Source organism: Mixophyes fleayi, chromosome 5 (genome assembly GCF_038048845.1).
Source record: "Mixophyes fleayi isolate aMixFle1 chromosome 5, aMixFle1.hap1, whole genome shotgun sequence".
NCBI lineage: Eukaryota > Metazoa > Chordata > Amphibia > Anura > Limnodynastidae > Mixophyes > Mixophyes fleayi.
The window spans coordinates 89362410-89378172 of record NC_134406.1 but is presented as its reverse complement, the minus strand read 5'-3'; the positions used below and the strand labels follow the sequence as shown (position 1 = coordinate 89378172).

Here is a 15763-nt window from a genome sequence, read left to right as displayed (position 1 = left end):
ATAGGCTTATTAAAATATGTGAATACGTGTCTGTACACAGGTCACTATTTACATTATGTTATTTTTGACTATCAATGTATTGCATTTAGGAGGCTTTAAGAAAGTGCATTAAATGCTTAAACTTGCCATGTGTGTAGGAGTCCTCACACCTTCTGAGTAATGTTTTAAAAAATTATTTCTAACCAGCTGACATGTATCAATTCAATTTGAAACCTCAGATCTTTCCTATTCACAACAGAATTTAGCACTTATACACTGCTGTCAGTTGTTATTTTGTGGCAAAAACGCAACAGTTCTCCTCAAAAAAAGCAGTCAGTCAGTAATGAATACACCTGTGCTCCAGCAAGGAGATATGGAAAACCTGCACTGTTGGGGAGCCCTGAGGACTGGGTTTGGGAAACTCTGGGTTAGATACATGATATAATAGAGTAAATCTACTCTACTGCTTGCTCTCCATGGTGTGCTCTCTGTAAGAATATCTACACCCAACATAGTATCATTAAGCCAATGTCGGCAAGTGAGACCTTTACCGCATGACTATGACATGATGTGGAGAAAGTAATAGCTGCAGAAGCTACATCCCCATGTACAGTGAGCAAACTTTCATACTTTACACAGATGGACATGTACTTTATGTTAAAATGCAGAACTAAGCATTTTTTTTGTTTGTGCAAATTATCTTTTTCTAATGACCCCTGCATAGAATCATTAGTGATACGAAACCTTACAAAGTAAAAAAAAAATAAAAAAAATAGATGTGGTGCCATATGTGTGGACTTTAAAAGAAGATACCTGTAAATTGGTCTATACCGTGTGATAGTTATGGACATTTTGGATAACAGGAAATACTGTAGAAGGGCGATTATATATATTAGTTTATACAATATGTATACGCTCAGGTTGGAAACCTGAAGAAAGTAGGCTCCTATATAATCCTATAGCGGCTTTGATTGCAATCAGAGTTGACCAGTACCTACTTCAAAGTGTGTCTGCAAAAATATATTCTCATAACCCTGAAACCGTATATCAAAAAAACTTTGTCTGCTACAACTTGTGTTTCTGTGGTGGACAGTGAAAGCAGACAAAAAAAAATAAAAAAAATAATATGTAGTTGAAGACAAACTAAAGGTTGAAGCAATTTCCTTCCAAGCAGCACTACCCACCTGCAACATAGATTTTACTAACTTTGTGATATCTCAGGGTACTTCTCACAGCCACAACTAATGGGCTGAGTGGAGCTGTGAGGGAGGGGTGTGTGAAGGGAAGGACCGAACAGTACATGAAATAAGGGGATTGCATTTCTGATTGGTCCTCCTACTAAGAACTTGCTTCGACTCGACTCCCCTCCCAACCATTTAAAGTGCATTACGGAACTGACAGATACCCAGAATAAAATGGCTGCCGCATGGAGCAGCACAGGGGTTCTGGTTAGGAGAGGCATTCGGTTGGAAAAACTCATGTGGTAGGGCAGCTTTAGAACTGGTGTCACAAACTATCTACAGAATAGCTTGAGAGCACTGCATTGGTTGGGAAAACAGTTGCACAGGGTACACATGTGACAACAGCCCTAGGATACTTTCTATAATCTGTTATGAAAACAACCAAAGGGTATAAGTGTGTAAAGAAAACTTAATTACCACACAATTGAAAATATCAACCATAAAAGACTAAACTTAAACTATAAATGTAACAAATATGAAAATGCATGTTGCAATATTCAGAAATGTATAAATATTTCCATAATATCTCAGGAAATTATAGCAATTTTCTCAGGTCTATGAATGTAAGATATTAAAATATAAAGCATGGTTAAACTTGCCTAACTTCAATTGTTTATTGAACATATATCTCCATGCAATATATTAAAAAAAAAATGGAAGAGTCAAACAGGCCATTTGAAATTTCTGTTTAATTACACGACAGCCTAAGGATATCCTGACACAGAAACAACACCTGAGGTCAGAGGAGATCAGGAGATGCAGCATTCTTTGGTATGGGAGAAGCAGAAGGTTCTTTGCTTTCAGTTAGTGCTCGAGGTTGATGAATGAACACACTAAATTTAACACCCTGGTTATTGGCTGCTCTTACAAAGCCACTGTTAGCAGTCATTGTAATTGCTCTCAAACTATCCCCAGTCCCAAATATGGAAATTGAACGGCTATTTATTTTGGAGCTGACAGTAAGTTTTAAGGCACGCTCAGAAGGTTGATCAGGTACAACAGTAATTCTCTCTATAAGTGCTGCTGCTCGCTTCCTCTCTTGTGTTCCTCCCAAGGTCTCCAATATAGCCTGGAAATCCCTCACAGCACATTCACATGCAAACAGTTCCTTGCCCTCCATGAATAAATTCAGCAGAGGCAACACCTTCTCTTGCCTTTCTTGTGCTGCCTGCTCTGTCAAAACCTTCTCTTTGAAGATTAAGTGACAGCCCCCATGACTGAGAGCAGATACATAAGTAATTAATGTTGTGATGTCCAAGTTCACCCGATTGCACACTTCAACCTTAACCTCTCTAGGAAAAGCCACACTGGCCACTATATTTTCCCTGTCTACTTTGCCAACGTGTAGAAGTTCTAAATCATCATCATCAGATTCGCTGCCACTTAGGTCATTATCTTCTTCTACGGTCTCCTCAGAGGCGTTAACAGCAACAATATCACCACGTACAGAAATTCCCATGTCCTTCAGCTTCTCAGCCATAGGACTGGAAACACTATTATAAAAGGCAAATATGATATGAGGACTGCTATACTGTACGGGCTGCTGGAGGCTAGCTTGTAGGTAATCCTCTGCTTGTTCGATAATACTTTTGTCACCATATTGACCACGTCCAAGCCATATATTATGCAGAGCTTCAGCCTTCCGCCCAATTGCCTTTACCCATGTGTGGCCACCATTTGCTACCACATCCACCACCAGCGTTTGTTTTTCACCGAATTGGTCATTGTAGCTGAACACATGGAGAACACCGACCACTTCTTCTAGACTTTCTGCTGACTCAATAATGGCTTGAAGATGTGTGAGGTTGGTGCTTCTCAAGTGAGACTCTTTAATTGCTACTTTTCCAGCCTCCACCTTTAGCAAGAATTTCAACTCTGCTTTCAGTTTGCTGCATAGTTTCGCTCCACCTTCAACGCCTCCAACTCGAGATTTGGAGAGGGCTTCAGCTCTCTTTATTAGTTCTTTCGCAATTGATATACGATCACAAAGCATAGAATGCACAGACATGTTGGCAGCATTATTCCTGATCAAAAGAATAAAAACAATTAACTTAATAAAAATAGTAATCTTTGGTGACAACCACATTCACAGTGACGTACAGGCTGATGGAGATCAATAAACTAACAAATATATTTAAAATCATTCAACTTTTCATGAGAAATAGCTGATCAACCAGAACTATTTCTTTACCTCCTACTGTGGTTAGCTCCAGTATTGTTGTGAGCTCAAATGCAGGTGTGGTTTTATTTACTTCAAGAGGGTGGGGTCTGTGGGAGAGGTGTATAGTAAAAGCTGCAAAATAGACTCAACGTTCACGTGCAAGTCAATATTTTCACCATACTTATGTAGCCGACAGACATCTTTAGAAAACCTGAGAGGAAGGAGCTTCTCTATCTTGCATCATTAAAGAGAGAGATGTAGCTCCCTCTTACGTGAACGGAACAGCAGAAATGTTGCGTTCACATTTACAGATACACATGCAAGGGCAAGTCCAGTGACCACAGCAGTGGTTAAATGGACCAATGGAAAAAAATTGACATGACGAGATACTGAACCTATACAAGTACCCTTTTAGGGATGGGATGTACTTTTTGCCATATGTGATTGAGAAAGACAAATAATCACAACCAAATAATGATCATTTTAAAACTCAAATGTAGAAATATTTGACTTATTATATTCTTTGTGTTTTGTATAGAAAAGTGTTAAAAATTACTAATAATTTCAGGGCCATTGGCGACTTTCTGAATGAACCTCGGAAGGCTAGAATATTTTTTCGACCACACAATTTTTTTTTTTACTTGGAATTTATTCCATTTTTTGGGCATAAAGTTTTGAAAATCGAAACAAAATGATTATTAAAAAAAAAATAAAAAATCATATTTATCGTATACACACAAACATGACTATGTAAAATATATTTGCTGTATATTGAGGTCATCACTTATTTGGAGAGTTGTGATATCACTAGTGTTGCATGCAAACGCATCAATTTAAAAGTATTCACTGATTGAAAAAGTATTAACACATACAAACAACTTGTTATGTTTCAAAATTAATTCCTCTATGGCTTCTAATAACCTTATTTATAAACAAAGATTAAAGTTTTGCGTGAACTGTGTAGAGGAGTGGTAATCCAGGAGAATAATTTAGAGACGCCAAAAATTTGGTTTGGGGATTTGATAAACTTGCCTAAAGAGACACATTGTCAGGAAACACTTGGGGGTATATTTACTAAACTACGAGTTTAACAAAGTGGAGATGTTCTCTATAGCAACCAATCAGGTTAAAGCTGCAATTTTGAAGAATATGCTAAATAAAAGGATAACTAGAATCTGATTTGTTGCTATAGGCAACATCTCCACTTTTACAAACCTAGTTTAGAAAATATACCTCTTTAAAGTCATGGATGCTAGGGGAAAGACTTGTTCATTCAACCTTCAGTACCACCTCTACACTGATGACAACCAAACCTATGTATTATTTCCACGTAGATGTCCCAACACTACCTAAAGCTCAATATGTCCAAAATAGAGATCGCAAGCCTGCAGTCTTGGTGGGACTCCTGACTCCACCCTCTGCTTTACTTCTCACATCCAGTCTCTCTTGCCTCTACTTTCAAACTATTGCCCTTGCTAGATGTAAACCCCTATCTATACCTGGGAGGTGAGTGCATCTGATTTTAACTGCATTTTAATGGTGTTTAATGCATATAGGTCAGTGTAGGACCTGCATATGAGGTACCCTTGATGCTGGGATGCAGGCTTAAAGTTTTGATCAAAATATGAATTAATACCTCATTTTTTCATTTTGCTACATACACAAGAATATGCAGTGTTAAGGATAAGTGCTGACAACTGTCTTTTTTGTTTTGCATTGCTAGAATATGCCCCTTTCATATCCACAATGCACCCAAAACGTATCAATTACCATCTCCTCACTACTGTAACTCCCTACTTTATGGCATTCCCTTGAGCCCTGTGTCCCTGCTTCCATCAGTCTTAAATGCTGTGAAAATACTGATCTCTTGCCACAACTTTGTCTCTCCATATTCTCCAGAATCCAAATCAATCTACTCACTCTTACTTACAAAGCCCTCCAACAAACCACCCCCTTTCATACATCTCAGACCAATATTGTACCTCCTCTTTGATCACTACCTCTCACGCCTTCCCTGAAGACTTCTTCTGTGTTGCTAACCAACCATGGAATTCCTTACCATGCCTGATCAGATATCTACCAGTCTTCAAATGCACTCTGAAAACCCACCTCTTTACTGCAGCCTACTATACTCACACTGGTACATATTTACTACTTTCAAAACCTACATTTGAAAACCCATGATGATTTATGCTGTCTTGCATACTATTAGTTCAGGGTCATGACTGTCTAATGCAGTGCAAAGTGCAGGTTACATAGTTTTTATTTTTTGCTATTTTTAATGGAAAGTCAGAGGCGAGTGTAATCAATCCCCCAGTGCAGTGTATAAAGACAGTCCACCAGGGGGCTGGTGTTTGGGTAATCCAAAAAAGAAGAGCCACTTTACTCCGTAAGCAATGAATCCATAAGACCCTTTAGGAGGAAAGGGTCTTCAGGCCCCCCTTCATTACAAGGCTAAGCAAGGAGTCATTTACTGCCTGACACCCTGAACCATATGACCACTTCACAAGCAAGGTTATTTGTGCCCACCTGTGTTGCAAGGCTAGAGCGTGATCTTTCCCTGTCAACTGAAGCCATCTCCTCTGGGGCAAACATGTTACCCACTAAGAAAGAAAGCATATGAAAGTATCAGGGAGGTGGAAACCATATGGCCACACCAAACTCCTTTTAATTCAGGAGAAATCAGACAATAAAAGACCAATCTTAAACCCCTGGTCTAAATGTGAAGATAAAGAACATTAAAGTGTTACATAAGCTGTGAAAGTACTATTAGCATAAAGCCCAGGCCTATCAGCAGCATGTAGATTAAAAAACATGTCTATGTCACCCCTTTGTGCCAATTGCTCTGTACTATACTGGCACTGCTCCATTATGGGTGAGGAGAAGGGCTCAAACCACTCAACAACAGACTTGAACTTAGCCAAAAGGTGGAGAATAGATGCAGATTTCACATGTGTCCAAATGGCAACAAACGAGACCCTAAGCGACCACCAATTAATAGTAGGTTTACACACCATAGAAGTGAACCGTCAGGCCTGGGACGCTGTGACAAGTACTATAGGCCATTCCTAAATACATACAGGGTGTTCAAATACTAAGTGCAAATGTAAGGCAATCGAGCCCTTGCATCTAAAGGAAGGAGACCGCTCCCTCGTTTGAGTCACTAAGCCTCAATATTACATTTTCTCACCTTGGTCAAACTGCAGGCGCAGCTATCAGAGAGCAACAGCACAGCGGTAGCAGCAAATCGTTATACCATGTATAGACTGAACACCATCAGCGCATGCGCAGCCGCACTGCATTTCGGGATTTGTAGTACCATTACGTCTTACTGGATTACGTTTTACTGTGTCTCGGAGTCTCGTACTCAGACATGCGCCTTGTGTTGCATGATGTGGTCTGGGAGCGTTTGATAGGGAAGCACGTCTGACAACTGTAACGTTGCAATTACTACGTCAGATTTTAGGAAGCGAGTTATAGTAGATTTTGTTGTATTATAATGTAAATGGAAGCGAGATTATATTACATGTATGTTTATAGCATATGCTTTGTGCGAGATTATCGAATTTGTATAAAACAGTATCTCTGGAGCCAAGGGACTAATTTTTTAATGGAAAATTGTACTTGTGTTTCACTTTGAAAGGATTTTTTTGTATATGTATTATTTGTTAGTATAATACGTATCATCATATGCAAGTTACAGATAGAACAGCTATTGTCTGTTCCCCAGATGCAGCAGTTTTGAATACAGGTGACAAGGATGACAGTGTAGATAGAGCGCAGCATATTGGACTACACTTTTCAAAGACTTGTTTGCATTTTAAAAGTGAATTAAACAAATAACCTGTCATTGTTTTACTCCATGGTATATACGCATTATTTTTCAAAACTCAAAATGTTTTTCTTTATTTTATTTATTGAAACATAGGTATGCAATATGGTTATCCAGATTGCTTGGTGTTTTCTGGAAACTCCTCCCACTAATTTACAGCTCCATGCCCAAAATGAACAAATATACATTTAGAAAAAACAATATTTACCCTACACCTTTCTCCTTTATCAATCTGTATAGCAGTAATCATCATTTACTAGGATGAGGAATCATATTGGTATGCAAGACATTTTTTACTACCCATACACCTGATCACATATCTGTATAGACAGATGTGTTTCAGTCACTTTAAGGTGGAATAAAACCCTATATTAATGGGGGGTTTTTTCCCCTTATATTTGTCTAATGCAGAACTTCCCAACTCCAGTCTTACAGTATCCCAAACAGGTTATATTTTGAGGCTTTCTTAATCATGTACAGGTGAATTATATCTATTTGGTTGGGTCAGTAAGAGTCATATCTTCATAACTGTTGGGTGTACTCTAGAATTGGAGTTTTAAATTCTGATCAAATGTAAATTGTAATTGACTGATGTGTAAACATTTTGTTAGAAGAGTTCACCTAGTTTATAGAATGCTGCTAGTAAATATGCTTACAAAGCTTACCATTTAGTATTATTATCATCATTTATTTGTTAGGCGGCACAAGGTGTCCGCAGCGCCGTACATAGTACATGTAAACCATACAGGGTTAAACAGTACAGAACAGTAAACACAAAGTACCAGTGCTTCAGAAACTCCAGGACAGACAAATGGAGTAAGGACGGAGCAGAAGAACAGGTGTGGAGACACGAGGGAAGAAGTGCCCTGCTCAAACGAGCTTACAACCTAAGGGAGTACAGTTCCACTGTTTGCTTTATCTTCCACAAAAATCCTTTACTTACTAGAGTTCTGTTGCTGATCTTATCGAGATGTAATAATTCTTTTACAATACACTAAATTGGTGGTGTGTCTTAGTGGCAAGGGGGATGTGAAACATTGGGGTAATGACCATAGCCTCTATATACATTCCTCTGTACTAGACAAAATCAAGGAAAGGAAAATGTTGAGGTTAAAGTATTTTAAAAATGGAAAGCAAGACAGGATTTCTGGTAATTGAAAAGTTGACATACAGCAAATAACATATTTAGTCATGTTATATTAATTCACCTCTCAAGACATTTTAAATTTAACCTCCTTTAAATGTTTCATATTTTTTTCTCCTTTAGTGTAAATCATTGTAGACTATAAGCTCACAAAAGCAGGGCCCCTCTTCCTTCAAAAATAAAAAATACATATTGCAAATTAAAATTTATCATAACTTGGCAAAATTGAAGAAGTGGTGCACACCAGAGACTTTGTAGTATAAGCAAACTTACCAAGGTCTTTTGTCTCACCTGCTTATCCTCCTTGGTTGTACCTGTCCTTTGTTTTGTTTCTTTGCTTTATACTCATGGCTTTTATGCTTTTCTTTGTATCATATTTCTATAATCGTTTTGTTTTATACTCATGGTTTGCCTCACGTTTTTATGATGTTTTTGTTTAACTTTGTAGTTATTGTAGACACTTTTGTATACATAACCATTTTAATAAAATATTCTTGCTTTCCATATAAAATGGGTGGGGGGGAATATATAAGTATAAAATTGCAGGTTCTGGAATGGCTGTGAAACATCTAATATACAATAATAAGGAGGATCCGGAAGTGGTTTGAAACCTGTTGAGTTGGATAATTGCAAATATAAGGTCAGCTTTCGCTAAAGGATCAGGAGGTCCCACATGGCATCAAAAGTATTTTTTTTGTTTTGTTTTTTTTAATTTAATTATGGAGGTAGCATGTGATGCTTTCCATGCATGCTATGTGCCAAATGGAATTTCTGAAGGCAGATAAAGTTGGATCCCTGTTGCTTCCAATTTATGGCTATATGACCTTTTGCAACGGTGGAAAATATGGGACACCAAGTGGGAGATTCAATTCCCTCGCGCGCACAATTACCATTACTACGGTAATTTCAACGCTGATTTTTGCTCACAGTTCTGTGAGCCGCAAGCAAAAATCAGTGTTGAAATTACCGTAGTAACGGTAACAATGTGCACCCCGCATAGTTTTGAAGAATGGAAGGGAATTCATCTGCCTGTAACTGTAATAGATCGTATGTGATTGTTTGACAATTACCACTTGTCTTCTCTTCTATTCCATTTACATGCGATATCGCACATTACTACATGTCTGGATGTCCGTGGTTGATAAGGTTATTCTAAACCAGACCTCGTTCTGGGTAAGAGGTGGATATGACCAGGAACCCACACTATGATACAGTTTTTAGCGTTTTTATGTTATTAGAAGGGGAACGTGGACTATTCAAAACCGGATTTTTGATCTGGGGAGTTATGCCTCGAGAAAGACCCGGGATCTTTGTTTGAAACGCTTTGGCCAGTGGCCTGATTATCGAGTGCCCAGGTGTCAGTGCTGGTCTACAGTTGATCTGAGCTGCAGCAGTTTCATCGTGTACAGGCGCTTTTCATGCGGACATTTGGTACGGGGCTACTTTTATTGATTCTGATGTCCATATTTTATGAATGTTTTTATCATGAATAAATTTTATATTGAGATAATGCACTAGTGTGGGGTTGCTCTGTTGCTTCTTTGCACGATCATATAAACGGAGTGGAGCGAAAAGGTGCACATGCTGGGGACACTTAAAGGAAACAGAAAGTTATCCTACAGGCGCATATTAAATTCCCTGAATGTAAGCATATACACTAAGGGGGAGAAAAGTAAAGGAAAGATCACGCGTGTCGTATTTGAAGTCTTCCTCATCACCAACTTTTGAAAACCATTACATGTCATATAGTGGTGGTGGACATTTCTTTTGGTGCTTTATGTTATTATGCAATGTTTGTTCCTTTTATCTTGTATATACATGCATTCCATATGATGAGATGATTGAAAGAAAATATTCCTCTATGGATTAGAGGTCCTTTGTATTATTCTCGGTGATTCAAGGACGGAAGCGCCAGTGTATGTACCATTCTGTTTATTATTACCTATGTATTTGTGGATTTTTGGTGGAAATTCTTGAGTATTTACACGGCTGCATACCTTATTGAAGCGCCCAATAAGATCTATTTTAGTATATGCCTGTAATTGTTGCTCACATCTTGTGGTGGATGAGTGAGCAACCAATAAATAAAATAGATCTACAGTAGATCGCTCAATGCCAAGAACACAGTTTCAAAATATATTGTGTATAATAGCAATTTTTGTATTATACTATTTATAAAATTTAGTGTATATTTGCACAGGCAATAAAGGGCTCTTTCCTGCAGGTACTTTTTAGTAGGGATGAGCGCACTCGGATTTATGAAATCCGAGCCCACCCGAACGTTGCGGATCCGAGTCGGATCCGGGTATTGGCGCCAAATTCAAAAGTGAAACTGAGGCTCTGACTCATAATCCCGTTGTCGGATCACGCGATACTCGGATCCTATAAATTCCCCGCTAGTCGCCGCCATCTTCACTCGGGCATTGATCAGGGTAGAGGGAGGGTGTGTTAGGTGGTCCCCTGTGCTGTTTAGTTTTGTGCTGTTTAGTGCTGTGCTGTGCTGTGCAGTGCTGTGCTGTGTTCTGCAGTATCAGTCCAGTGGTGCTGTGTGCTGTCCTTCTGAGGTCAGTGGTGCTGCTGGGTCCTGTGCTGTGTCCTGTTCAGTCCAGTGGTGCTGTGTCCTGTGTTCTGTGCTTCTAAGGGCATAGTTATTTCCCCATTATTCCCAAGTTTTTAAAAAATAAAAAAAAATTAAAAAAAAATAAAAAAATTAAAAAAAAAAAATATATAATAATTATAACCAAATTTGCAAAACCAATCCAGCAATATAAGTCCATTGGTACTGCAATATTACCAAGTTCACACATTCTGCAGTATCAGTCCAGTGGTGCTGTGTCCTGTGCTCTGTCCTGCTGAGTTCCGTAGTGCTGCTGGGTCCTGTGCCGTGTCCTGTTCAGTCCAGTGGTGCTGTGTCCTGTGCTCTGTGCTTCTAAGGGCATAGTTTTTTCCCCACTATTCCCAAGTTTTTTAAAAATTAAAAAAAAGTAAAAAAAAATAAAAAATTTAAAAAAAAAAATATATAATAATTATAACCAAATTTGCAAAACCAATCCAGCAGTATAAGTCCATTGGTACTGCAATATTACCAAGTTCACACATTCTGCAGTATCTTGTGCTACATATAATGGAGACCAAAAATTTGGAGGATAAAGTAGGGAAAGATCAAGACCCACTTCCTCCTAATGCTGAAGCTGCTGCCACTAGTCATGACATAGACGATGAAATGCCATCAACGTCGTCTTCCAAGCCCGATGCCCAATCTCGTAGTACCGGGCATGTAAAATCCAAAAAGCCCAAGTTAAGAAAAAGTAGCAAAAAGAGAAACTTTAAATCATCTGAGGAGAAACGTAAAGTTGCCAATATGCCATTTACGACACGGAGTGGCAAGGAACGGCTTAGGCCCTGGCCCGTGTTCATGACTAGTGGTTCAGCTTCACCCACGGATCTTAGCCCTCCTCCTCCTCCCCCCCCCTACAAAAAATTGAAGAGAGTTATGCTGTCAGCAACAAAACAGCAAACAACTCTGCCTTCTAAAGAGAAATTATCACAAATCCCCAAGGCGAGTCCAAGGGTGTTGGTGGTTGTCAAGCCTGACCTTCCCATCACTGTACGGGAAGAGGTGGCTCGGGAGGAGGCTATTGATGATGTAGCTGGCGCTGTGGAGGAACTTGATGATGAGGATGGTGATGTGGTTATTGTAAATGAGGCACCAGGGGGGGAAAAAGCTGATGTCCATGGGATGAAAAAGCCCATCGTCATGCCTGGTCAGAAGACCAAAAAATGCACCTCTTCGGTCTGGAGTTATTTTTATCCAAATCCAGACAACCAATGTATGGCCATATGTAGCTTATGTAAAGCTCAAATAAGCAGGGGTAAGGATCTTGCCCACCTAGGAACATCCTCCCTTATACGTCACCTGAATAACCTTCATAGTTCAGTGGTTAGTTCAGGAACTGGGGCTAGGACCCTCATCGGTACAGGGACACCTAAATCCCGTGGTCCAGTTGGATACACACCAGCAACACCCTCCTCGTCAACTTCCTCCACAATCTCCATCAGATTCAGTCCTGCAGCCCAAGTCAGCAGCCAGACTGAGTCCTCCTCAATACGGGATTCATCCGAGGAATCCTGCAGCGGTACGCCTACTACTGCCACTGCTGCTGTTAGTCGGTCATCTTCCCAGAGGGGAAGTCGTAAGACCGCTAAGTCTTTCACAAAACAATTGACCGTCCAACAGTCGTTTGCCATGACCACAAAATACGATAGTAGTCACCCTATTGCAAAGCGTATAACTGCGGCTGTAACTGCAATGTTGGTGTTAGACGTGCGCCCGGTGTCCGCCATCAGTGGAGTGGGATTTAGAGGGTTGATGGAGGTATTGTGGCCCCGGCACCAAATTTACTACCGGGGCCACTCCACTGTGCAGTCCATATTTAGGTGTATCAGATATTAAACAACGGTGACAGTTGATGCCCAATTTTTTAATTATATTGTGGCCTCGGTACCAAATTGTGTACCGGGGCCACCACACTACACAGTCCAGATACTTGTTTGGTGGAATTCTGACACGTGGAGGGTTTTATTATTATTATATTGTGTGGACCACTCTATCTATACCACACTACAACTCTATATACCACTCTATTTCATACTTTAATTCTATTTCATACTTTAATTCTATTTCATACTTTAATTCTATTACTAATTACCATAAAGAGGAACAAAATAAACCAATTTTACCAAAAGTATAATATGACTTAGACTTACAAACACTACACTTGAAAGATCGTGCCTTTAAATGAAAAAGTCAGTCTTCATTGCACGACTATGTGCAACAGGGACAGTTTTTTGGGTTTACAAAGTCAAACAATAACACTTTGACCCTGTCTGTCTGGGATCTCAATGACGAATTGTCTGTACCATGTTTGGAGGAGGTATTGTGGCCCCGGTATCAAATTGGGTACCGGGGCCACCCCACTATGCAGTCCAGATACTTGTTTGGTGGAATTCTGACACGTGGAGGGTTTTTTAATTATATTGTGGCCTCGGTACCAAATTGTGTACCGGGGCCACCACACTACGCAGTCAAGATAGATAGATGCGTATTGCGTATCATAGATAAAGTACATTCAGTGGTGTGGGGCAAATTGAAAAATATTCAAAATGCACTGACATTATCAAAAACAAGAGGTTGTCACACGCTAAAACTCCAACATGTATATGATGGAGGAGCAGCCGTATGTGTAGTGTAATGCAGATCTGTTGAAGGTTTTTTTATATATTTTATTGTGGTGCCCAGTGCCCACTCCTCTACGCAGTCCAGGTACATTTATTGGTGCGAATCATAAAAGTTCAGGGTTTTTAATATATATTGTGGTGACCCACTCCTCTACGCAGTCCAGGTACAATTATTGGTGCGAATCATAAAAGTTCAGGGTTTTTAATATATATTGTGGTGACCCACTCCTCTACGCAGTCCAGGTACAATTATTGGTGCGAATCATAAAAGTTCAGGGTTTTTAAGATATTGTGGTGACCCACTCCTCTACGCAGTCCAGGTACATTTATTGGTGCGAATCATAAAAGTTCAGGGTTTTTAATATATTGTGGTGACCCACTCCTCTACGCAGTCCAGGTACAATTATTGGTGCGAATCATAAAAGTTCAGGGTTTTTAATATATATTGTGGTGACCCACTCCTCTACGCAGTCCAGGTACATTTATTGGTGCGAATCATAAAAGTTCAGGGTTTTTAAGATATTGTGGTGACCCACTCCTCTACGCAGTCCAGGTACATTTATTGGTGCGAATCATAAAAGTTCAGGGTTTTTAAGATATTGTGGTGACCCACTCCTCTACGCAGTCCAGGTACATTTATTGGTGCGAATCATAAAAGTTCAGGGTTTTTAATATATATTGTGGTGACCCACTCCTCTACGCAGTCCAGAAAGATACCTTGTTGCAACGTTTTGGACTAATAACTATATTGTGAGGTGTTCAGAATACACTGTAAATTAGTGGAAATGCTTGTTATTGAATGTTATTGAGGTTAATAATAGCCTAGGAGTGAAAATAAGCCCAAAAACTTGATTTTTAAACTTTTTATGTTTTTTTCAAAAAAAATCCGAATCCAAAACCTTAAATCCGAACCGAGACCTTTCGTCAAGTGTTTTGCGAGACAAATCCGAACCTCAAAAATAACGAAAATCCGGATCCAAAACACAAAACACGAGACCTCAAAAGTCGCCGGTGCACATCCCTACTTTTTAGTACTTGCCTTGCCTTAGTTACTAGAAAACATTCTTTTCTCATAAGAAAGGCATCTGACTGGTGGTGGCAAGCTTGACTGCTGCCAACCCAGGTTTCTAAATACCAGCAATGTAATCAGATGTTTGATGTACAGTAGGGTTGCATAAAGCTGCAGCATTGCAGGTAGCACAAACCTCTATAAAAAGGTATTCATTTTGCTGTTGGCAATCCAGTCTTACAGATTACCCTCCGGCATGAATGTGAAATGATGCCAGCAACATATAAGTTAGTGGAAGACTGGAAAATTGTATATATTTAGTCATAGAACCCTTTTAAAATGTCACATTTAAATAAATTTTAAAATATGAAAGATTTGGTCAGATATCTACTGAAAATGGGGTAAATTGCTGACAAAATAATTCTACCTATTCACAGTGTAAGATCAGAGAGACTGTACATAACCGTATTCGTATCTGCTGAAATGTTTCTTAATCAGATCGTGCCTCTCACTGTTACCCTCCCTTACTGCTCTACTTTAACACTGACACTACAGAAACAGGGAAATGGTAAATACACTTTCAAACAGCTTCAGTTTTGTCATCCTATGGAGCTTTCAGAAAATAGATTATAAAATGAGCTGCATTTTAACCTTTTACAATGTATTTTAGGTTTAATGGTTCTATAAAATTCATGCCAACCTTCTAGGCATCAGATATCAGCAAAAAAAATGCACACAATGCTGACAATCTGTCCATTCCATTATTATTCCATCCCCCTTCCATACTATTCACATTATTCAACCGATTGAGCATCTTCTGACACTTTGTCTGTATATAGTCCATAAAAGTGTCCTAACATGTAACTAATAAGAGAGGTCAGAATAACTACTGCATACGAGCAAGTACGGTCTTATTGTTGGTCACATTTAATACCCTCTATTTTATTCAGAGCCCAGACCACACACACACTTTAATAATAATTGTATGAACCTTATAGTAAACTCCTACTTTTGTAACATGATGCAGTGGGCATTTGTGGCAAAGCACACTCCTGTTTCTTCGAGTCTGAAACCACTTTAGAGATTGCTTATCATCTAAATACTCTATCTACAGATATTTTGGTATATTAGAAACCCCTCATCAACAGAGCAGAATCTG

General features: G+C 39.2%; 1 protein-coding gene across 1 annotated transcript; it reads right to left on the bottom strand.

Moving 5' to 3' along the window:
- Positions 1-1891: 1891 nt before the first annotated feature.
- C5H7orf25 (chromosome 5 C7orf25 homolog) lies at positions 1892-6674 on the bottom strand. The gene is made up of 2 exons (XM_075212538.1): positions 6572-6674; positions 1892-3244 (listed from the first exon to the last, which is right to left on the bottom strand). The coding sequence occupies exon 2, from the start codon at positions 3226-3228 to the stop codon at positions 1960-1962; it is 1269 nt and encodes a 422-aa protein (XP_075068639.1). The 5' UTR covers positions 3229-3244; positions 6572-6674; the 3' UTR covers positions 1892-1959.
- Positions 6675-15763: the final 9089 nt, after the last annotated feature.